General features: G+C 32.1%; 3 protein-coding genes across 5 annotated transcripts; 2 read left to right on the top strand and 1 right to left on the bottom strand.

Annotated features, from left to right (window-relative positions):
- The first annotated feature begins 771 nt into the window (after positions 1 to 771).
- On the top strand, positions 772 to 1,968 carry LOC123888412. Its single transcript, XM_045937465.1, has 2 exons — positions 772 to 1,218; positions 1,300 to 1,968. Exons 1-2 carry the CDS (start codon positions 889 to 891, stop codon positions 1,744 to 1,746), a joined length of 777 nt encoding a protein of 258 aa, XP_045793421.1. The 5' UTR covers positions 772 to 888; the 3' UTR covers positions 1,747 to 1,968.
- On the bottom strand, positions 1,937 to 4,541 carry LOC123888411 (pentatricopeptide repeat-containing protein At3g09060). The gene has a single exon (XM_045937464.1). It carries the CDS (start codon positions 4,447 to 4,449, stop codon positions 2,362 to 2,364), a length of 2,088 nt encoding a protein of 695 aa, XP_045793420.1. The 5' UTR covers positions 4,450 to 4,541; the 3' UTR covers positions 1,937 to 2,361.
- A 7,466-nt stretch (positions 4,542 to 12,007) lies between these two features.
- On the top strand, positions 12,008 to 22,745 carry LOC123888413. 3 transcript variants are annotated; one of them, XM_045937467.1, is made up of 4 exons: positions 12,027 to 12,124; positions 13,418 to 13,607; positions 20,890 to 21,057; positions 22,060 to 22,745. In XM_045937467.1, the coding sequence occupies exons 2-4, from the start codon at positions 13,503 to 13,505 to the stop codon at positions 22,108 to 22,110; spliced, it is 324 nt and encodes a 107-aa protein (XP_045793423.1). In that variant the 5' UTR covers positions 12,027 to 12,124; positions 13,418 to 13,502; the 3' UTR covers positions 22,111 to 22,745. The 3 variants fall into 3 exon arrangements, 2 of the variants coding, with proteins under 2 accessions (XP_045793422.1, XP_045793423.1); XM_045937466.1 differs by lacking the exons at positions 20,890 to 21,057; positions 22,060 to 22,745 and adding an exon at positions 14,277 to 15,548 and having other exon boundaries at positions 12,008 to 12,124; XR_006802061.1 differs by lacking the exon at positions 20,890 to 21,057.
- The last annotated feature ends 344 nt before the right edge of the window (positions 22,746 to 23,089 follow it).

Below are 23,089 nucleotides of genomic sequence, written 5' to 3' on the forward strand. Positions count from 1 at the left end.
GGTTCCACTGTTTTCACTATTTTGCAGATTTAATCTCTCTGCATTAAGTCCAAATATTATATAATTATAAATGAGTTATGTGTATCTATGAAAACCGCCTAAACATTCAAATGAAGATCGTGGATGCTATTGTCAAACTTTATAAGCACTAATTTCTTAAGGAAAAAATGAGTCTACTAATTTCTATGAAAAAATTGAGTGTGATTTATCCTAAATATGACCATTTCATGTAACCAAAAAAAGTGACTACATATTAAAAGAAAATGTACTGTAATTAATTAAAGTTGTCTTCTATAATATTTCATCCATCCCATAGTACATTTACTAAATTATTCTTATTAGTTGAAATAACTCTAAAATGAAAGATATTGACTTGAAAATTATCCAAATAATATTAATTAAATGATACAATTGAAAAAATAAATAATTAATTCATTTAAAATTAAAAGAGTTATTTGTTTTGAGACAATTAATTTTTTTTTAACAGATAGATCGCTTATTATAGGACGATATGAGTAGTTAGGTGAATCAATATACTATAAATAAAAAATATATTAGTAGAATTTTTAAATACTTTATTGGTATTGTATTTCTAAAATGACAAACAATATGACACAAACAAATATTTCAAATATTGTACAAAATATAATATCCCAGAATTACCTCCTATTATTATTATCTAAACTAAAACATAGTGGATTCTTTCCAGCACAAGACAAAAATGTCCCCATCTTTGTTTACAATGGATAACACAATGGGAGGTCAAAATTACTTGATGTTAATAACACACTTAAATTTGGTCTTGATGCATCCCCTTTCTCCTTCAGTTCAATATAGCTGTTTTTCCTTTGAACCCTTGCATATACTTACTTCCACTGTTATGGGAAGATGATGATTGCTCTCAAAACCATACATCCCTCTTTCAGACATACTAACATCAAATGTAATATCCACTGCACACGACTTCACAAAACAAGAAGTTCTACTTTATGCCTCTGCAAGTCGAATGGGTCTGATTCTCAAGCTCCTCGGCCAGGAGATACTAAAAAACAAGAACTACTAGCCCAAATGGCCATGCTTCAAACTCGAAAAGTCCGTCTTATAGATTATCTAGATGAGAGATCGGCATACTTAACCCAATTTGGTGAAAAAGTCAATGCCGAGTTTGAAAAGATTGGAGAAGATGCCCTCAGAGATATAGATGAAGCTGGTGCCAGAGTATGCTTCAACTTTTGAGCTAGCCATGTAAGATGTTACAATGATAATTAACTCTTATTTATATTCACTTGCATTTAACAGATAACAGCAAACATGGATAGCCAGATGCTAGAATTCGAGGAATCTGCAGAATTTAACAGACAAGAGATTGAAGAGCGTGAAAAAAAGTTAGAGGAGTTTGAAATTCAAATAGAAAACGACAGAAACGAAGGGCTATTCTTTAAGAACCTCAGAAAGAAGGTACCTGTTGTTGATAAAGCACAAGCCAAAGAGGAGGCAGAAAAAATTAAAGATGTAACTCGAGAAAAAGCTGGTAGCAGAATCAGAAAAAATGTTTACCGCTTCTTCATTGGCCTTCTGACCTTTACAGTAGTTTATTCTATTGCCTCGTCATCAACTGATTGGAGGAAAGTAGCAGTTTTTGGAGTAATTCTTGTGGCGTTGATTTCTCAGTTCATCTATGAACAAAACATGTCAGCAGAAACTAGGACCACAAGAAGGACCAACAATGAAGAGGCAGATAAATGAGTTAAATTTTTACTTTTATTATTGCATGATATAATAAACCCAAGTATAGTCTTGCAACTTGGGCCTGATATTACCATGCAGATTTGCTTTGGCATCGACAACAGAAGATATTGGATGATATCACTAAAATCACCAAAATCTGAGTAACTGGGTTATCTTGTGATGCTGATTAAATTCTTTATAACCTATGTCAATACTCAATACAGAAAAACATATTTTCTATCTTTAGAAATGTACCTTTAGAAGCTAAATTTACCTTTTGCATCTTCTATCATGTAACTAAATACACTGAAAAAACTAAGAGCTATACAAGGTGATTCCTTCTGTTTAGCTTCACAAATTGGCGTGTCAAACACAGGAATATAGTAGTTGCTGCTTGAAACTCCCAATGCCTTAAAGAAAACAACCAACCATGTATGGACAGACTGCAGAGGCAGATTAAAAAATTTCCCAAGGCAAAAAAAATGCACATGACCCTGCAGGCACTACCTTTAATTTTAATCCTATTTTTTTGTGGGAAGCCAACAAAATGCTTGTATATCAATAGAATGTGCCTGTAGTCGATGAACTGATCAACATAAGGAAAAAATGGTAACCAAAATAAGTTCTTTTAAATCAAGTTGATTCACCATAAAAAATCACAGCTCTAACTAGTATATTCCAAGTAATAACAGTTGGCATAACACCATGAGCCAAAGCATCATTTAGAAACCTAACTGCATCCGACACTCTACCACAAGAGCAGAGTCCATTAAAACTAATATTATATGAGATGATGTCAGGTTTTAGCCCATCTTCTGAGATTTGTGCCCAAATCTTTGATGCCTTTTCACAGTCACCAACTTTGTAATAACCCTCCATAATGGTATTGTGGGTCACAAGATTAACACAGTTTCTCTTTCTCATCATCCAATAGAGCTGCAAACCATATTCCACTTTGCCAGAAGAACAGAGTCGATGGATGACAATGTTATGCATTGTAATATCAGGTTTAAATCCCTTTGCAAGAAACTGATAACACAACTTAAGTGCCATCTCATTCTCATTCATCTTGCCCTGACAAAGACCATCTATCAACGTGCTGTATGTGATAATATCCGGTTTCCACCCTTTCTCCAACATTTCCTCAACACAATGGTATGCCTCAGGAAATCTGTCTGCTCTGCAAAATCCATTTATAAGAATATTATAAGAGACAACATTAGGTGAGCAACCTTTGGTGCTCATTTCCCTAAAGACTTGAATTGCACTGTCAACTTTGTAATGTTTCATAAACCCATCCATAAGTGCATTGTACACATGATGGTTCAATTTACATCCACGCTTATCCATCAAATTCAAAACTTTAGCTGCTTCGTCAAATCTTCCTTCTCTGCACAACCCATTTATCATTGATGAGTATGCAAAGGTATCCATATCACCATCTCTATCATCGGCCTCTTCCAACACCCGTAAAGCCTTACTCACATACCCATTCTTACACAAACCATGAACCAATACTCCGTAAGTGGCAGACTCTACACCACAATCCATCTCAGACAAAACCTCCCACAGTTTCATTGCTTCATCCACTTTCCCATTTTCAAACAACCCTTTAAGAAATATATTATAACTTACCACATTATGCAAACCAAACTTCCCCATCTCCTCCCACAGCTCAAAACTCTCATCAACCTTCCCAGCTTTACACAACCCATTAAGCATTGCATTACAAGTAACAGCATCCGCTTTAACCCCTCTCAAAACCATTTCCTTGTAAACCCTTTTAGCTCCATCTAAATCCCCCGCCTCACACAACCCATGAATCAAAGCACTATAAGTAAAAACATCATGCTTCCAATCATTCATCTTCATCCTCTCCCATATCTCCAAACAGTCCTTAAACCTCCCACACCTACACAACCCACTAATCATAATATTATAACTAACAACGTTCGGAAAAACAGTTTCAACTCTCAACAACCTATCCCACATCTCCTTCCCCTTCAAAAAATCACCCATTTTAAAAAACCCATCAATAATAATATTATAACAAGTCACATCAGGCTCAACACCTCGTTCAGACATTTCATCAAACACCTCCAAAGCAGAATTCAAATCACGGTTTTTCACAAACACATTGATCAAAGTACCATATGTAAACCTATCAGGATTCATACCCACACTCCACATCCACGTTACCAACTTCTTCGCCTTCTGAAACTCACGCTTCTTACACAAAACCTTCATCAAAACATTATAAGTCTGCACATTAGGCGAAACACCCACAGTTTCAAAATACGCAAAGAACTTCTCAGCGCGGTCCCATTGATGAGATTCAGCAAAAGCATTAAGAAGAGTATTAAACGATCGAACACCTGGCGGGCATCCGAAAACACGATCCATATTTTGAAAAAGCTTGAGAGCTTGATCTGGCATTGAGGTTTTTGCATATGCTTTCAACAGAGTGAGAGGAATGTCTTCAGGGCATTTGAAGTTTTGAGTTTTTTGGATGGTTTGAACGATGTGGGGGGCGTGGAAATGGAGGAGGGTGGGGTCGGAGGATATGCGGCGGAGGATGTAGAGGAAGACGTCGGTGGAGTGAGTGTAGTTTGGGAGACGTGTGGCGGCGTTGAAGAGTTGGAGGGCGGAGGTGAGGTTTTTTTGAGAGTCGAGGAGTTTGAGGAGACGGTGGGGAGAGAGAGATTTGGGAAGTTCCACCATTTCGCGGCGGAAACAAATTCGAAGTTGAAGGATGCATTGTTTAGTTGAGGCTTTTGATTCTACAAATGCTTATATATAAAAGAGAGAGAGGATAGTTTCTCTCCCGGTTTTCTCTTTCCAAAAGAATAGGTCTATTACAATTACTAAAATACATTATAATATTATAATATATTAATTTTGCATTGAGTCTCTAGTCTCTACTATCATTTTAAAAAGTAGAACAATTAATAAGGTAATTTTGGAAAAATAGCATTAAATAAAGTTAATTTTGGTAATTTTTGTTTATATTTATTTTTTTGGGTAAACAAAAGGTATCCACCGCGCGCAATTGTAGAGACTAATCCAGGTAACTAAGATCAATTTAAGGGGTTGACCTCTCACAACAAATGTTTCTCCATACGTATTGGCCGGGGATCAAACCCAAGACCAAATGGTTAAGGGACCGGAGTATCTACGATTTGTGTCACACTATGTTGGTACTCCCTCCGTCCCAAAAAGAATGACCCAGTTGACCGAAACACGCATGCCAATGCATAACTTTGGCGACTAATATCTTTAATTGTATAATAGTAAAAATTATAAAAAATTGATATTTTGAAAATACTCATCGAGACGAATCTAACAACATCTTATATGTTAATATTTATTTTTATTTATTAGTAGAAAAATATGGTCAAAACAATATATATGAATAGTGCATATATTCAAAATGGGTCATTCTTTTTGGGACGGAGGGAGTAACTTTTGCTTATATTTAAGGCCAAAATTTCTTGTTGAGTTTTACTTGTAAATAAGTTTGGAGGGAGTGTCCTGTTACTAATGTTATTAATTTTATCTGGTCTGCCATAAACCAAGCTAGGTTCAACTCCAAGATCCACTGGAAAGCCGAAATTGGCAAATTGCTAATGCTTTTTTGGAAAGGCCAAAAAGAATATGTAGTAATTAATAAGGTAAAGAGTGGCATGGGACATATACCAATAGTAGTACATCATGATCTTCTACGTACAAGCCAACTGCTGCCAAACACCAAACAACACTAATCTAAAGAGCCAGATTTAATGTCAGCCCACACCCCTCCTTTACCATGAAGTAATATGCCAGCAGAGCCTCCACAAACATAAAATTACAAGAACACGAATACAACAAAAAAATTACAACAGTGTAATTAAATTTGGCTAATATCACCTTCTGCTAAATCTGATTCCATTGTTGCTTTATCTCGGAATGCCGCCAACAAAGCTTCTTATTCATAAATTTCAGAAATCACTATCTTGAAGTCCTTTAATGTTATTATTCACCCCCTAGTGCTCTAGATATCAAAGAAGTGACCTGGCTCCTCCTTTTGCCTTGAAAAAGTGTAATTCAGATGATGATGCATCTAGGGATAGGAATGACGATGGGTAGGGTATTATAGTACTCATTCCCATACAGTTTGAAAAAATACACGTATTCATCCTCATATCTGCATGGGTAACAATCTTTGTACTCGTCCTCATACCCTATGGGTACCTAGGGTTGGGAATAGGTCAGGCGGCCTAGAGGCACCTTCGGCCTGTGTAAGCCTGACCTGTTTATTAAAAATGTCAGGCTTAGACTTTGAAAAGAGTCTGTTTACATAAATAGGTCAGGTTCAGGCTTCTAAAAAAGCCTACAAAGCCTGATAGGCCGGCCTGTTTATATTTAATAATTATTATTATATAATATTATTATTTATATTTTTTTTTACAAGGAAAAAATATATTATTTAGACATAATATTTCACGCAGCACACAAATAGAAATTAAAAACCTTACCTTCATCTCTCATATTTGTTATTTTATTAGCTTTTAATTAGTGTGCTAATCATTTTATTAGTTTTTTCTTAATGTTGTAGAAATCATAAAAATTTAAATGTGAAATAGGTTTTTAAGGCCTGTTTAGCCTATTTAAAAAGATTATATAGAGGTCTCTATGTAACACAAACTTTTAAATAGGCTACAAGGCCAAGCCAGGCTTTAAAAAGGCTCAGGCCAGGCAAAAAAAAAACATTTGATAGGCCGTAGGCCAGCTCAGGCCTGAAGAAAAATTGTAGGTCAGACTCAGGCCTATCAAAGCATGGTCTGGCCTGTTCCCAACCCTATGGGTACCTAAGTACCCATACCCGTACCCGTTACCTGCATTGTCTGTGTGTCTATTATGTAAATTTATGTCGATAAAAATAAAAAAGGCATGTCTTATGTTATAGTGAGTTTGTTAATAAAAAAATTTTACTGCTAAAAAAAAGGACATGCATTATGTTATGGTGAGTTTGTTTGTTTTTTTTTAACTGAATTAAGAGCGTTTAAACATCCAGGAGAAGGATGGACATCCTGTTAGAGATTTTCCAAAATATATTTGAAAGGTTGCGATGGTTAATTTGAAATTCAAATTAATTTTTTTGAAAGCTTTTCAAAGGTTGTATTCCTTCCTCATTTGACATAAGTTTCTCTATAAATAGAGACACTTGGGAAGCAGAAAATCATGTTCCCATGAGTCAGAAATTCTGCCTAAAATATCTAAGTCATTTATTCATTTCTATAGTGCACAAGAGTAGTTGAAGAAACTTTATTTCTGTAAAAAATTTCATTGATCGATATGCTTGATATGTATGTACAATTCATGTCAAGGTTTCCAATGTATCCTGAAGGGGATTCGCCGATAAACCCATTTGCATCCGGTTTACATAAACTGGTGAGGGCGAATCGAACCTAAAAATTGTTAGAACATTTTGTGTTGGGGGACTGCTGCAAATACATGAACAAGAAGAAGTTGAAGATGGACATGATGATGGTGCACATAAATTCCAAAGCATGTGTGGACACACTAAGCTCATCCCAACTATGTTGACACCCCAACTCCCCCCATCCCATGTCTATAGCTCATATATAATATATATAAAATAAAAAAGATATATACAAGGGGGGACCTTTACCCCAAAGAAGAGACGTTGAAAGCTAAGAGAATCGATAACAAGGGAGACCTAGTTTATCCCTTAAAAAGTCATCCTTAATACACACGGGGATGTTGTCAAACCACGTAAAGTGATGACCTGAATGGCCCATATTTGTCAACTTATCCGCACAAGTATTACCCTCGCGATAGATATGTGAGTAATATATATTCAGATCAAGGGATAAACAATTACCCCATCTATTGCGAAGGTTCCAAGGGACTACCTCAAGGTGAGTTTGTTAATAAAAAATTTTTGTTGCTAAAAAAAAATTAAGGATATTGCTGGTATTATGAAAAATCCACACAAAAAATATTTGTATCCTCATTATATATAGATATAGATGTTAACTCCACATTTATTCTTAATTTTTTATTTTTTTAAATGATAATTTAATTTCGCATAAATATCTCAATAAGTATTTGTTTCTTTCAAACAGATTATTTTCTTCTTTATATTTAGCATTATCATATATCTCTCTCAACAAACTATATATTTAAATTTATCTTCTTTTTTTTGTTGAAGTTTATCTTCTTTTTATTTAGTATATATCTCATTATATTTAGCATTTATATTCTTCTTTATGTAATTCAAATGAAGTTTATGATACACTAGCGGCCAGATCGCGTCTGTCTGTGTCTATTATGTAAATTTATGTAAAAAAATAAATAAAAAAGATATGTCTTTTGTTAGGGTGAGTTTGTTAATAAAAGAATTTTTCTGCTCAGAAAAAAAATCAAGGATATTAAAGGTATTATGAAAAGTCCATATCAATTTTTTTTGTATCCTCTTTATATATATGTATAGATGATATATTTAATGTTTTGTTATAATAGATACATAAACTCAATAAATTGTCCACTTCAATGGTATACTGATATATATATATATATATATATATATATATATATATATATATATATATATATATATATATATATATATATATATATATATATATATATATATATATATATATATATATATATATATATATATATATATATATATATATATATATATATATATATATATATATATATATATATATATATATATATATATATATATATATATATATATATAGCGGTGTAGTATCAGATCCCAAAGATAGTAAGTCTTTTCTTCATAAGAAAAGTCTTTCTCAAGGATTCTATAGAAATGGATATATCATATATATATAAAAGTATATATGATATATGAAATCGAGATAGTTACCTTTCATTCATAAAATTCGAATAAGAGCGTTAGTGTTAATGTCGAGGCTTTATTCTTCGGAAGGTAGGATAAAAGATAAAACTAAAAACAAAGGATTAAATAAAATGATTAATCCAAATTCAAGTTTGAAACTCATGTAATTAATATCTTTTCTTCTTGTTAACTCCAGAAAAAATGGAAGATCAAGAGAATTGACTGGTGAGCCGTATGAGTCAGGAAACTCTCAAGTACGGTTCTAAGGGAAGGAATTGACTCACCTATTCCGACCGCGGAGAACAGGCCATTCGACAGGGAGATTCTGAAATTGCAGAATCTTGGTTTGATAAAGCTTCTGAATATTGGAAACAAGCTATAGCCCTTACCCCAGGTAATTATTATATATATATATATATATATATATATATATAAATGAGTATAAAAGAAATAGTAATAGAGTAAGAGAGGCACATAATGAGGTTTTTTAATCTTACCCATCCATTTTTGATCCAATGACTATTATTTCATTCTCATATTCTCATATATCTTTATCATTCTCATAATATACATTCTATATATATATATATATATATATATATATATATATATATATATATATACCGTAGTGTCTACATTTTTGTTTTGAGCGAGACAATTAATTATAATAAAAGACACTACATTGGATTAAATTACAATGACTTCTCTTTAAGCCCCCCGTGTTTCTTTTCCTCCCCTTGGATTTAACTTTTTTGCCCTTCAATAAAAACTTCGGTTTCTGCGAACCAAATTTTGTTTGCCTTGAAAAAAAATTCGGTTTCTGTTAACCAAATTTTTCATGAATTTGAACTAGAATAAACTTCAGTTTATGCGAAACGAAGTTTTTATCAAGGGCAAAATTAGATTTTTTTGGAGGTATAAAAGAAGACAAATGTTAACATGTGCACCTAAGGCACATGTTAAGAATACAAATATAGAAATATTTTCTCGAAACATGTGTATTATATTTTTAAGCATTAAATTCGTTTATAATATTAAATGCAAATTTCTAATTATAGAAACTTTAACATGTGCCCTATATGTACATGTTAACAGCACCCATGAAAGAAACATGGGGCTAAAGAGAAACCGTCTTAAATTACTAAAAGAATGACACTTGTAAACTTGTTCATAGAGAAGAAACATGAGAATGACACATGTAATTTTTATGTTGAACAAGACAATTAATTATAGGACCAAACTTATGTACAGTTCTATATACACAGTTCTTACTGTGCTAGATACATGGGGGAAGTTATTTTTATTTAAAAACAATTTTCTTTTTCTTTTTTTAATTAAAAAAAATATAAATAACTACCTTTTTGTGAGAGGAACAGCAAAAACTGCATCTAAAGAAATGCATATAAGTCTTGTCCTTAATTATAAGTGACACCTACTCTACCCCTTAATAATTTAGGGTACTTATCCAACAAATAACGAAAACAAGTCATATAAGTAAATTTATATGTGGTACCCACAACTAATTTGTAACAAACTCTTATTTCATATAGTTTTTTATTTTATTGATTGATAGATAAATATCTCAAAATTATGAAAAGATAAATTAGAAAAACCTAATTATTATAACTAGCGGGCCAGACAGACGCGTTCCGCGTTTGCCTATGTTTAACTTATGTAAAAAAAAAAATATATGCCTTATTATGGTGAGTTTGTTAATAAAAGATTTTCGCTGCTAAAAAAAGATGTGCCTTATGTTATGGCGAGTTTGTTAATAAAAGATTTTTATTGCTACTAAAAAAAATAGAGGTGTGTTATTTGAACAACAATTTTGGAACAACTTTTGGGACAACTTTTTTTTCTTTTATTCTTATTGGACAATAACAATGGAGAGAGAAAAAGGAAGAGAGAGAATTAGAATGTAATGTGAGTATGAGAGAGAAAGTTGTCAAAAATTGTTCAAAAATTGTTATACAAATAACATTTCTAAAAAAATAAAAGATATTGTCGGTATTATGAAAAATCTACACCAAAACTATATATTCTCTTTATATATAATATAGATATAGATATAAATATAAATAGGGTAAATAGGGTTTTACCCCCCTGCAAAATGGGTGAATTTTGCATTACCCCCTACAAAATTTTTTTTTGTGATTACCCCCCTGTAATATAAAGATTCATTTAATTACCCCCCTAATTCGCCAACTAGACATGAAATCTTTTTTTTTATGATGTGGCATGCATATGTGGATTTTCTTTGAATTTTTATTTTTTTTTATTATTATAATTATTCCAAATCATTGTTATTTAAAATAAAAAAAAATAAAAAAATCTTCATCTCAAATCCCACAATTTTTTTTTCTCCAAAAAACAACCTTCATATCAAATCTCAGGAAGCAACTTTCATCTCAAATCCCTAAATCAAAAAAAAAAAAATCATCATCTTCACAATTCCTCCAATTCAAACTCTTCCTCCACCTCCTCCATAACCACCATCACCAACAACCCTAACATAATCAACCCCTTCATCCCTCTCCTTCCTGGTCTCTACCTCTCACGTGTTCATTCATTTGATCTTGGTGAAAGATATGGGTTGGGTTAGCAATTACAAGTTCAAGAAAAATAACAACAACACATGTTCTCCAAACATCATTAATCTTGATTTAATTTTAATTTTTTGGAAAATCAACAAACAACAAAATTGAGAGTGATGCTGCAAGGAAGAGAGATGCAATTGGTGGGAAAGAGAAATGGACGACGACGGTGGTGGTGGCTGGTGGTGGAGAATGAACCGTAAGATTTTATGTTTTGAGAAACTTATGAGTTTTTTATGGTTTTGGATTTATGGGTTTGGGATTGAATTGATGAGATGAAATTTAAGATTGAAGATGAAGTTTGTTGTTGTTGTTTGTTCTTCCCATGAGAGTGGTGGAGATTGTTGATTTTTCTTGCTATTTGTTTTTCCCCTTTTTTGTTTTTTATTTTTTATTTTTTTTAAATGACATAGCTCAATATGTGGCAAAATAAAAATTAAATAAATAAAAACAGTAAAAAAAAAACCATGTGTAAAAAAAAAAGCCACGTATGGTTGCCATGTCAGCAAAATTAAGATTCCAAATCCATGTTGTCAATTCAGGGGGTAAAACAAAGAATCTTAATATTATGAGGGGGGAATCACAACTTTTTATTTTACAGGGGGTAATGCAAAATTCTTCTATTTTGCAGGGGATAAAACCCTATTTACCCATATAAATATAAATGATAACAAGCAAGATACAATTTATGATATACACAAATATTTTCTTAATTGTCCCACAAGAAATATCTATATATTGTTAAGATTTGTTTGTTATTGGGCTTTTTCAATATAAGTTATTGGCTTACTCTAATTTAGGCCCATTTGGCACAATATAAAGCAACAAAAATTGTTAACCTAATTTCATTATCTTTGGGGGAAATCGCTGCATCCTTATCTTCTCTTTCTCTCTGTCCGCTGTGCTTCTTCAAAATAAAGAGGTGAGTCATTTGTTTTTGTTCTTTCTACGCGATTTGATTTATTTCCTTGTATAGATCTTTTATATTCTTTTCTTCTTATTGCTTGCGTTTACCTTTTCTTCTATTGTGATCTCTTTGACCTTTTCTTGTTTCTTATATGTATGAATCAAACGTGATGTTTTTTGTATTCAAATCATCTTTTTTTGCAAATCTCATCTTTTCAATTGATTATTATGTGTAAGTCTCAACTATTGTTAGGTCAATTGTAGATTGATGTAATTGATAAGTAGTTGTCTCATACAAGGTTGTTAGAATCGAGTTTTTACGTCAACTCGTTTAAGTGAAATTGAAGGGTAAACTCGACTCTCTAAACTCGTAGAGATGCTCGTAAAGTTTACATTTAATTTCTCAATCTTTGCAATTTCTCGATGAAGTCTTATAATTAGGGACGAAGATAGTATAAAATTAATAATTTATAAATATTAATGTTAGTGATGATTGAAAGTATTCCCATTACAACAACAACTATATAACCACAATATAATATATCTTGTAAAGAGTAATATAATCTTTTTTTTTTTCTTTCTTTGTGGCATTGTCGATTGGGTCACCCATCATTTATATACTTAGAACGTTTGTTCAAAAACGTTCACGTTTCTAGTTTAAGATGCGAACATTGCATTTATGCTAAAAATCAAATATGACTCCTTAAATCATGCATGATATTATTTGGAGGAGTTCTATATATGATTGAGTGATTGTTAAAATCTCGTTTTAAATTGTAAACTTTATTGATTCTATGTTTTTAGGTATAACTTTATCGATTCAGATCACATTAAAAACATTATAGACACTATGTATGTATTATTTGGAGGTGTGTCATATTTTTAATTTGCAAATGTGAATTTCTTGTAGTTACAAGAATATTTTATGTTCATGTCTCCTTAGAAATCAAGGATCAAGTACACAGTAGTACGATCCTATATTTTATGTTCAAGTAAGGTCGTTAGTTACAAGAATATTTTGCTTTGGAGGAACAACAACACACTGAAAATATCATTCTTTTTTTTTTTTTTTCCTCCGTTTTTCATATATAAATATGACTTTCTAAATAATGTATTATTAAATATGATTGAATAATTGTTAAAATCTCATTTTAAATTGTAAATTTTATCGATTCTACGTTTTTAGATAAACTTTATTGAATTAGATCATGTTAAAAACATTATAGACATATTTATCATGTCATTTATAGCATAGTATTATTTGGAGGTGTCTCATATTTTTACTTCTACAAATGTGAATTTCTTGTAGTTACACCATTCGAGAATATTTTGCCTTTAGAGGAACAACAACACTCTAAAAAAATACTTTGGAGCGGTTCGAGGGTAGATTCAAGATGATATGGTCAAAATCTTCCGAAAAGAAGTCATCACACCATAGACTTCATAATCTAAGGCATAGAGTTCCGGCACCTTTGATTTCTATATCTAAAAATCAAAAGGTAAATTTAAAAAATTTAAATTTGATTGTGGCATCCCCATTTAAATGGACATGATTTAACATTTTAAGTCTTATGTGTGGATAAAATTTTGTTAGAAACATAAAATCCCATTTGTGTTCAATAAATTTCTCGATGAAGATTATCATTGATAAACGACAATGAATATTTTGTATATAGCATAATTATAAAATAAGTGACTGCCATATTTTTGTATTATCCTTTTTTCTCTACGTTAATCTGATTTATTATTATTATTTTTTTTGGAAAAGGCCATGAAACTGATTTTTTATTATAGTTTTATTGTTATCTATGATGAAACATTGGTGATAGCTTTTTTTTATTGGACCATGTTAGAAATCTTATGAAAACATATATACTTTCTCTTTATTTTGACAAAAGAAGAAAGAAGATATGCTTGTTTTATATTGTTTTTATGCGCATTACTTAAAAATTTGGAACATGCATAATGTACTTTGTTATTTCATTAATATAAGTTGTTATTCTTTATCTTATATTGATATACACTTATTTACAATGATTTGAGAGGTATAGATCAATTTGATAAATTGATAGATTCTGACATCTTTTAATTAAGGTATATCTCTCTGAAGAACATTTAAGTTCGTGTCTAGTTTTGTCTATTATAATAGAGTCATTTTTTTTTTTCAGAAGAGGAAATTTGACTGGTATATATATGATGATAAATTCACTATTAATTTTGAACTCGTTGGTAGAGAAAAATATGATAGTGAATATACCAAAGATCAAAGAAGATGCTTATCTTCTCCCCGTTCATATTCAACACTAGCTGATAAAAAACAGGTCATTTTACAAAGAACAAAAGAACTTGTTCTTCCTACTCTAGATGACAAAGAATATTGTGGTATCAATATGGAAGACTATTCTCAACTAAGTGAATCGGAAGATTCTATTAATGGGTCAAGTTACCCTATGCATCAAGGAAGCTTGAAAATCCAACGTAGAGATTTAACGGGTAGTATTAGTTGTAATAGTAGTAGTAATAATTCTATTCTTGGTTTAAAGGATAAACCAAGAATAGAATTTGTGGAAACATTAGAGGATAAGTCATTCGATGAAGATTTTACGGATGGTAAGACAACAAGCAAAACTATGAAAGACATAGAACTGGTTTGCTCAGTCAACAAATACTTACCTGCCAGGGGTAATCATCTTCCAAGGCCAGTTATTCCCATTGGACCTATGTTTCAAGCAGAAGTCCCTAATTGGGAAGACAAGACCGACATAAAACAATATAATGGTGATTATGGTTTGAAGTGGTTAGGCACCCAAATTTGGCCTATTCCTATTCCTATTATTTCTGAAACTAATACAAGAGATATACAAAAAGGTGTATTAGAGTTACGCCCGCTTGAAGATCTTGACAAGATTTTACACTAAAAGACCTTGTTTAAGAAGTTACATTATAACATCTTTGTCACACTCTAAAAATCTTAGGAAATCTTGCGGAGGGAACTTCAATTATCAAGTATTTGGTAGATAGGGAAAAACTTTCCTCTTGAATATGATAGTTGGGTAAAAATTCTGGCACCTCTCGCTTACAGTGAGATGCAACCTAATTTGTTATGCAACCTATTAGAGTGTGTTGGGATGTTGAGTTGAGTCTTTGTGGTCTTGGTTGATTGATGGCCTACTTGACTTCCACTCTTTCTTTTGTAGTTGATCCTTTTTCTTTTCATTGGGAAGTTTGGCAATTTGGTGGTGTCAGTTGTTGTTGTTCTTGTAGTGTTTGGGGGCACTTCAATTTGTTTTATTGGTGTTGTTTCTTTTTTCGTGAGTATTTCTGGTATTCCTTTTTTGTTTGTACTATTCTACCTTTTTATATAATATTTTTGCTATTCAAAAATAAAAATTGTAACCAACTAGGTAAGTATTTGTACACATGGGTCTTATATTAGTTTCCATAATAGTTTTGATAGTGGTGAAAGTAATAGTCATTAGCTATATTAGATTTGGTTGGCCCTAGTGCGAGTTTCACATAATGATTTTTTTTAGCGGTAAATATAATATTAACCAGGTCCATGCACAAGATGAACAAAGATCGGTAAAAAAATGAATTACATAACATCGATGCCTTATATACGCCTTACCAAAATCCTGTCTAAACGAGGTCTTCCTCCTAATGAACAAAAACCACACCTAAATGAGGTCACCTCCTAATCCCATAATTAGGAAGGCACCCTCACTTGACACTAACTTCCAATCTCAAAGCAAAGGAGATCAACCTATGAGAATCCAAATAACAGCTCCGTGAGACGAAAGGCTGATGGACAAAGGTAGAAACAACAACTTCGCAGACAAGTCCTAGCTCAAAGAAATCATACATTCCAAAACCCTGTAAATCCAAGCAAAACCGAAAGAGGCACCACCAAACACCCACAAACAAGCACATAAGAAATATACTAGACCCTGGGAGAATAGTCGCCACCCGGGCGGTCGAGGTCTACTAGAGACAACGAATCCTGCAAATTTAAACAGATTTGGAAAACAATCAGAGAATCAGATACGCAGAGAACCAACCACACCCGACGGCAACTGAAACCCATCACAACCAAGCACCCAGAAACAGAACACGACCTGAGGATAAAAAATTAGTTGACACCAACACAATAGATCTAAAATAGAGTGAACAATACAAAAAGAAAAAGAAACTAGGACAGATCAAACAGAAACAGAACAATCTTGACAATAAACCACCACAGGCACCAGCACAAACCTTGCCGGAACATGGGAAAACGCGGCCAACGAGAACTACCACAAAACCACCGCCGGTGATCTTAGAAACAGTGGTAGAAAGAGCAACACCTCTCATTGCAACACCACCATGTGTGATTACATTGCAAAGAAAGGGTTTGGATTGAAAGGAAAAGCAATGCGGTGGATTTATTACTCAAGTTTTCCAAGTTATGCTATTACTCTCAACTACCTTTCTTATATGTCACGACCCAATCCCTGGTCATGATCGATACATATGCCACCACTAACTAACCCTGTATTTAGCATGTCAAGCTTAATACACTATAAACTATAACAAAATATACTTGGCTAAAATATAGAGTTATTGAAATTATAGGTCGATTGGGAGGATCCCTAGTGCTACGTATCCCTAAACGATTAAGGAACCAGAGTCACATAGTTCTCTAAGTGTTGGTTAACTATCAACAAAGTATATAAAAACTATTTCATTTCATTATGTGCACCTAAACTACTTTATCTCTTCGTAATGGCGAACATATACCACATCATCCCTTCGTTTTGGCGAACGGATATACCACATTATTCCTTCGTTTTGGCGAACTGGTATTTGATATCACACTATCTTTTCATTTTGGTGAACGGATACCACTTTGTCTCTTCGTGGTGGTGTACAGTTACTGCATTATCTTTCCGTTGTGGCGAACCGATATACCACATTATCTCTTTGTTGTGGCGAACAGATATACCACATTATCTTTTCGTTGTGGAGAACGTATATCACCTCATCTCTTCGTGGTGACGAATGAATACCACCTTATCTCTTCGTGGTGGCGAACGATATTAACCACTAATTTTTATTAGTTTGCATCATTAACACTAAATTTTTTAAGTAAATAAAATCGTGAAACTAAATTTGAATGAAATGAACTTCTTTTTAAAAATTTGTTTCTTCCATAAAAATAATGACTTAGAAATCGTGTCACCTGGTAAATTATCTGCTCTCAATTTCTTATCATTCAAAATTTCTAATCTGGCTTATCCTTTAAATTCTCAAGCTAAGGGGATTAATGCTCAACAAAAGATATAATTAATCTAGCAATACTATTAACTACTTAATCAATTTGATTATATTTAATCTAGCAATACTATTAACTAAGGGGATTTTAGTCGATGTTTCTCCCTGAGATTGAGAAGATGGTGAGGAGAGAGAAATTTGTGAAAGGCACACTACTATGTTGTAGTAGAACCAATTTAAAGTTGTCGAATTGCTTGTTTGGATGAGTGTTTTCAGCATTGGGCTCATGTTTAAATTGTTAAGTGACTCGACAAAGATGTTTTCTCTCCCCACCCCCCGTGTTTCTTTTATACCCCCTGAATTTCTAATTTTACCCTTGCAAAAAACTTCGGTTTATAGAAACCAAAGTTTTTTTTGCCTTGAAAACCGAAATTTACTTTGAATTTGTACTAGAAAAAATTCGGTTTCTGCGAACCGAAGTTTTTTGCAAGGACAAAATCGGAATATTGGGGGGTATAAAAGAATCACGGGGGGTGGGGAGAGAAAACATCCTCGACAAATTGTTTGGATTGGAAAAAGTGAATCACTTTCTTGGCAAAGCTATATATATATAGAAAAAAATAATCACTTTCTTGGCAGAGCCTTGTGGCGGAAATATTCCACCAATAAGTTTATTAGAAAAAAATAGTGGCGGAAAGGCTCTGTATATACCTTTGATAAACAAAATCAACCTGTAATTGCTAATGTCCAAACACTCTAGGAGATTTAGAAAACAGAGAAACACAAAATCAAGCTCACTTCATGGCGTCAAATATACTAGCAAATTGGTTTCGCCAATAAATGTGTAGTTAGTGGTGGAAATTGACACTTTCTGAGGGATACATTCCGCTAGTAAATGATATTTTTCTTGTAGTGTACAAACTTTGATTCGTCAAGAATGTCTTATGCACATTGTGTTTATTGTATGATTTATCCATCAATTCTAACTTGTTCTTTTTGGATCATCTTAAGAAGTAACTGATGTTCATACTTTTTCTTAAACTTTGAATATGATTGACACTGTTCTTGTAAATGCAACAATGAGTTGCAAGTTGCGCATGAAACTGATCAAAACTTCTTGTTAACATCTTTTTTCACTAACACCTTGCCTAAGAGTAACGTGTTGTTCCTTTGTATCTAATAAGAACTAATAGACACATTTATCATTGGTCAAGGATCCATTTGCATAACTTATTTTTGAGTTTATGTAAAACAACTTATGCAAATAAATATGATTTTATGTATTATTATAAGTTTTTAAAGGTTTGTTAAAAAAAAGTTTTAATGGTAGTTTTTAAAGTTAGTTTATGGAAAAACAGTTTATAGACTTAGTTCTACTTTTTTTTTTTGAACAACAAATATATTATATATAAATATAAAAACGTAAAAAATACAAGAGAAAGTTCAATAAATCAAGGAGGTACTAAAATTACATTCCACCAAAACAAAACAATCTCTAAGATTAGAAAACAAAAGGAAAGTACTAGGAAACAAGCAAGTACACTACCAACAAACTAGAAGCTCTCTAATGCATCGCCACGAGAAGAAGACCCATTAGCAAAAGAGAGGCAATGATCAACCATAGGTAGGACAAAATAACAAGAAGACCTCCAATTCCCCTGATCTATCGGGACCCAACATGACACTCATACAAACTCTACCGGTTCAAGCATAAAGTATGATACACACTTCTACTTCTAAAATAATAATATTAGTTATTGTCAAATTTACTAATTTGTCCTTATCTGTTTTAATAATATTTCAAATTTTATATCTTTCATTGTAATTTTACTGTATTATTAAGATATGTATAAAAATAGGAATGCAATAAAAGTAAATGAATCTATGCATGAAATTAAGAACAAAATAAAAACAATAAAAAGATTATAGAAAATTTATTAAAAAAAATTCCAGAAAAAATCAGAAACAATAAAAAGATTATAGAAAGTTTAGTTAATAAAAATTATAGAAAGTTTAGTCAATATTTTTCTTTTTATAGAAAAGCATAAACAGTAAAAAGATTATAACATTATAAAAAATTTAGTCAATAAAAATATTAATGAATGGATAAGTTGAAAACACTTAAAAACAGGAACAATATAAAAAAACTAATATATGCATAAAAATAGAGAAAAAAAATTATAAAAAGTTTTTTTTTGACAAAAAAATTATAGAAAGTTTAACATGCAATCTGATTTGAATTCTCATTAATGAGACATGAATTTATACATAAAAATAAGAACGAAATTGAAACAATAAAGAGATTATAGAGAGGAGGCATTCTTACATAGGCACAAAACAAAACATTTAGACACAAATTTAGGCACACAAACATCAATAAAAAAAATTAAAACAAAAATTAAATAGTCACATCAATTAATATAATTTTATTCATATTTTCTTTAAATTTTTTTTCACCTATGTGAGTGTGCCTAACAATAATTTGTTTGGGTTTGTGCCCATGTTAGCATTTCTCTTACGTTTGTAACATATAGGCCATTTATGTTTTTCAAGTAACAAACATATCCTTTAAGTTTTATGTTTGTAACAGATATGCTCTTTATGTTTTTTAAGTAACAAATATGTCCTTTAAGTTTATAATTTGTAACATCTATATCCTATTTTTTAAGTTACGGAGAAAAACGTAAAGGACCTATTTGTTACTTAAAAAACTTATACTACCTATCTGTTACAAACGTAAAACTTAAAGGTCCTTTATATGCATTTTGTCAATAATAAAATTGGTTACTATAAAGTTTATTAATTTGTCATTGTCATAAAAGAATTTGGATAAATTGTTAATCATAATTTATTACAAAAATCATATATGGAGTAGACCTGTCAAAATAGGCAAGTCTGAATGACCTCGATTTTTTTCGGGCTCGGGCCTTAAGATTTCAGCCCGATTTTTTCTGAATTTTTTAGTCCGACCCGATAAAGTCCCTTTAAAATATGGGCTAGCCTGAATGGCCCACGGGCAACCCACATCCCGAATAAATTATAATAAAAATATGGTTATCACATATCAATAAGTTAAATTAATTAACTTTTTGATATCTTATAAATAAAAATTCGAATAATTAGAACACATTAATTAGAATTTATATAAAAATATACACGGGACAATAACTTTAATAAGACATAATTATTTGATTTAATAATTTTACAAGAAAACCAATGATTAATTATTTAAACATGTTTTTATTCCTAAAAGGCATGTGATACAGTGCTAGATTGTACTAAAGTTGTAGCAGATGAAAACCCTCTTATTATTGATATAATAAGGTCGGAAGAGGTAGCAACTAGTGTGCTCGTAGGAGATGTTTTAAATATTGAGGAAGAGCTATGTCCTAACATTTCAGTTGAAGCAGATCTTGTGCAACTGTCTGGATCCCACCCCAATCTGGGTGTGGTATGAGTTCTTCGCAAGTCATTGTTACTGATGAAGTTTTAAATCCTAATGTTGCTCATGATTTGGCAATTTTACAATAGTATTGGAAGGAAAATGATGGCAGCGACATTGGGCATAACGTTTTTACCAATGAGGAAGAGAGAGCGGTAGTGATCAATTTTTTGAAGAACCGTGAAGTTGCTAGGGAAGAGTCTTTCATGGAAGTGGTGTCTAAGACTAAGAAAAAGAATCTGCAGAAAGGTTTTCAGGTTCGTAATATCCGCTCTAAGGGTAGGATGTCAGACTGAGTTTTCTTTGTTCCTTTTTTTCCTTTTATTTTCATTTCCTCTTTGGTGTTTTATGCTTGTTATTTTCTCGATATTTTCATTTTATTTCTCTTTTCATGCTTGAGAAGGTTTTGGTTTATGTACCCCTTCTCTTTTTGTACTTGCTTCGTTTTATATCTATTTAGGGTGTTGCAGATGGCTCACCATTTGCTCCAAAAAAAGGGATCCTAGTGGTAAAGGTCTTTGTCACCTTAAGCATGTGATTTGAGGTTCGATTCCCGACTCATGCGTATGAAGAAAATTCAATTGGAAGTGGAGAATCCACCTTGAGTGCCCTAGTGGCCCCCCTACAAATATTAGTCATCGCTAATGACGGTGGAAACTTCGTACCAATAACAAGATAACCAAAATAAAATTGTACAAGAAACAGAAGTGTGCTTGATAGACGATGCTTTCTGCATTTTTTGTAATGATACGAGGAGTGCAAAGTTTTCCGATGAATGAGAAACACGAGAAGATGCAGACAACAACAACAAAAATGAGAAAGAAACGAGCCTAGTCAACTATGAAAACTAATAAATAAATAAATAAAGATATTTAAATTTTACTTCATTATATTGGAAACGTTTTTTAATGGTGTTGTTTTTTTTTGTTTACAATGAGTTGGGGATCGAACCTAGAACTATGACATACTACCCAAACCTCTCACCACTAGACCAAATTCAGTGGCTTATTTTTTTAATGGTGTCTTAAACTATATAAAAATAATAGTAAATCAATGACAACTCATTCAAAATACCGTTGCTTGATGGATATTGCTGAAACAATTTTTTAAGATGTTTTATAAGAAGCGTTGTATTACATAGAAAATGTTCAATGTTGTAGTGATTGATAACACGTAAAATGCACTATTATTTTAATTTGATTTACACATGTTTTAAATCGATTTTATGCTTTTATATTGATTTTTCGTGTTTATTTCAGGTATATGTTGAATTAAGGTCATTGCGTATCGAAACAATGAAAAAACGGTGAAAAAAGTGGAAAAATTTCAATTTCCAGTAGGTTGTGACAGTCAAGATAGCGTCAGACATCACCGTCGCTACAGAAGTCAACGCACAGACAGGAAAGGAAAGTTCAACTACACACTGACGGGCAGGCCGTCACACCTAGTGACGCCAGTAGGCCGTCGCAATCTGGAAAATAAACAGGTTCTTCATGAAGGGCTGAACGTCACACCTTGTGACGGTGATCAGCCAACGCAAATCTTGTTCAAGCAGTTTCTTCTTCCGCTTTCCTATTTTTTCTCCCCTACTTCAACACGATTTTGGAGCATTTCAACACGAATTTCAGTCTATAAATACCAGTTTGTAATTGATTTTTCGGATCAAAGCTTTATGAGACCCAAAAATTACACTTCTTTTTTTTTGACAAAAAAAATTACACTTTTTAAAAGCAATTATTTTCTCATATTGCAATTTTATTTTCTAAGTTTGGAGCTTTGTTTTCATATATCATCGGCGGCCATACGTTGCCCTGTTGAGCTTTTAACAACAACCTTCAGTAATTTGAATTCAGTTTAAGCTTTTTCCAGGTTTTCCCATTCTGTTTAGTGTATTTACTTGTTAATTTGCTACTGTTTCTAATATATTCAAGTTGCTGGATTACTACTTTTCAATTGTTACTTTTATGCTTTATTCAGTTGTTGCTTTTCACGTTTCCCTGTTCCCTGATTCAAGAAAGATGAAATTTCTTGATAAAGCTTTATTAATCTCTATTATATATATAGCGCGATTCTTACGGAGCTCTCTCGTGAATTCTCATAAAAATTGTTTATGTGTCATTTAATTAGTTTATGTATCTTAATTTTTTATAATCTATGGATTTTTTTTATAATTTCCAATTTTAAGCTTTCCATAAACCTTAGTTCAAATCATTTTAGGGATGCAAATTTATCAATGTGAGTGGAGATTCATACGTAGATTTTTTCATTTGACGCTCACACGTGAAAATT

This window comes from Trifolium pratense, linkage group LG6 (genome assembly GCF_020283565.1).
Source record: "Trifolium pratense cultivar HEN17-A07 linkage group LG6, ARS_RC_1.1, whole genome shotgun sequence".
Classification (NCBI taxonomy): domain Eukaryota; kingdom Viridiplantae; phylum Streptophyta; class Magnoliopsida; order Fabales; family Fabaceae; genus Trifolium; species Trifolium pratense.

Excerpts from the sequence above, each read along its gene's own strand:
- LOC123888413 (XM_045937466.1), top strand. The coding sequence starts at position 13,503 with ATGATATGGTCAAAATCTTCCGAAAAGAAGTCATCACACCATAGACTT. Across the intron at positions 13,608-14,276 it reads CTATATCTAAAAATCAAAAG|AAGAGGAAATTTGACTGGTA; the intron begins GTAAATTTAAAA and ends TTTTTTTTTCAG.
- LOC123888411 (XM_045937464.1), bottom strand. The coding sequence starts at position 4,449 with ATGGTGGAACTTCCCAAATCTCTCTCTCCCCACCGTCTCCTCAAACTC.
- LOC123888412 (XM_045937465.1), top strand. The coding sequence starts at position 889 with ATGATGATTGCTCTCAAAACCATACATCCCTCTTTCAGACATACTAAC. Across the intron at positions 1,219-1,299 it reads TAGATGAAGCTGGTGCCAGA|ATAACAGCAAACATGGATAG; the intron begins GTATGCTTCAAC and ends TGCATTTAACAG.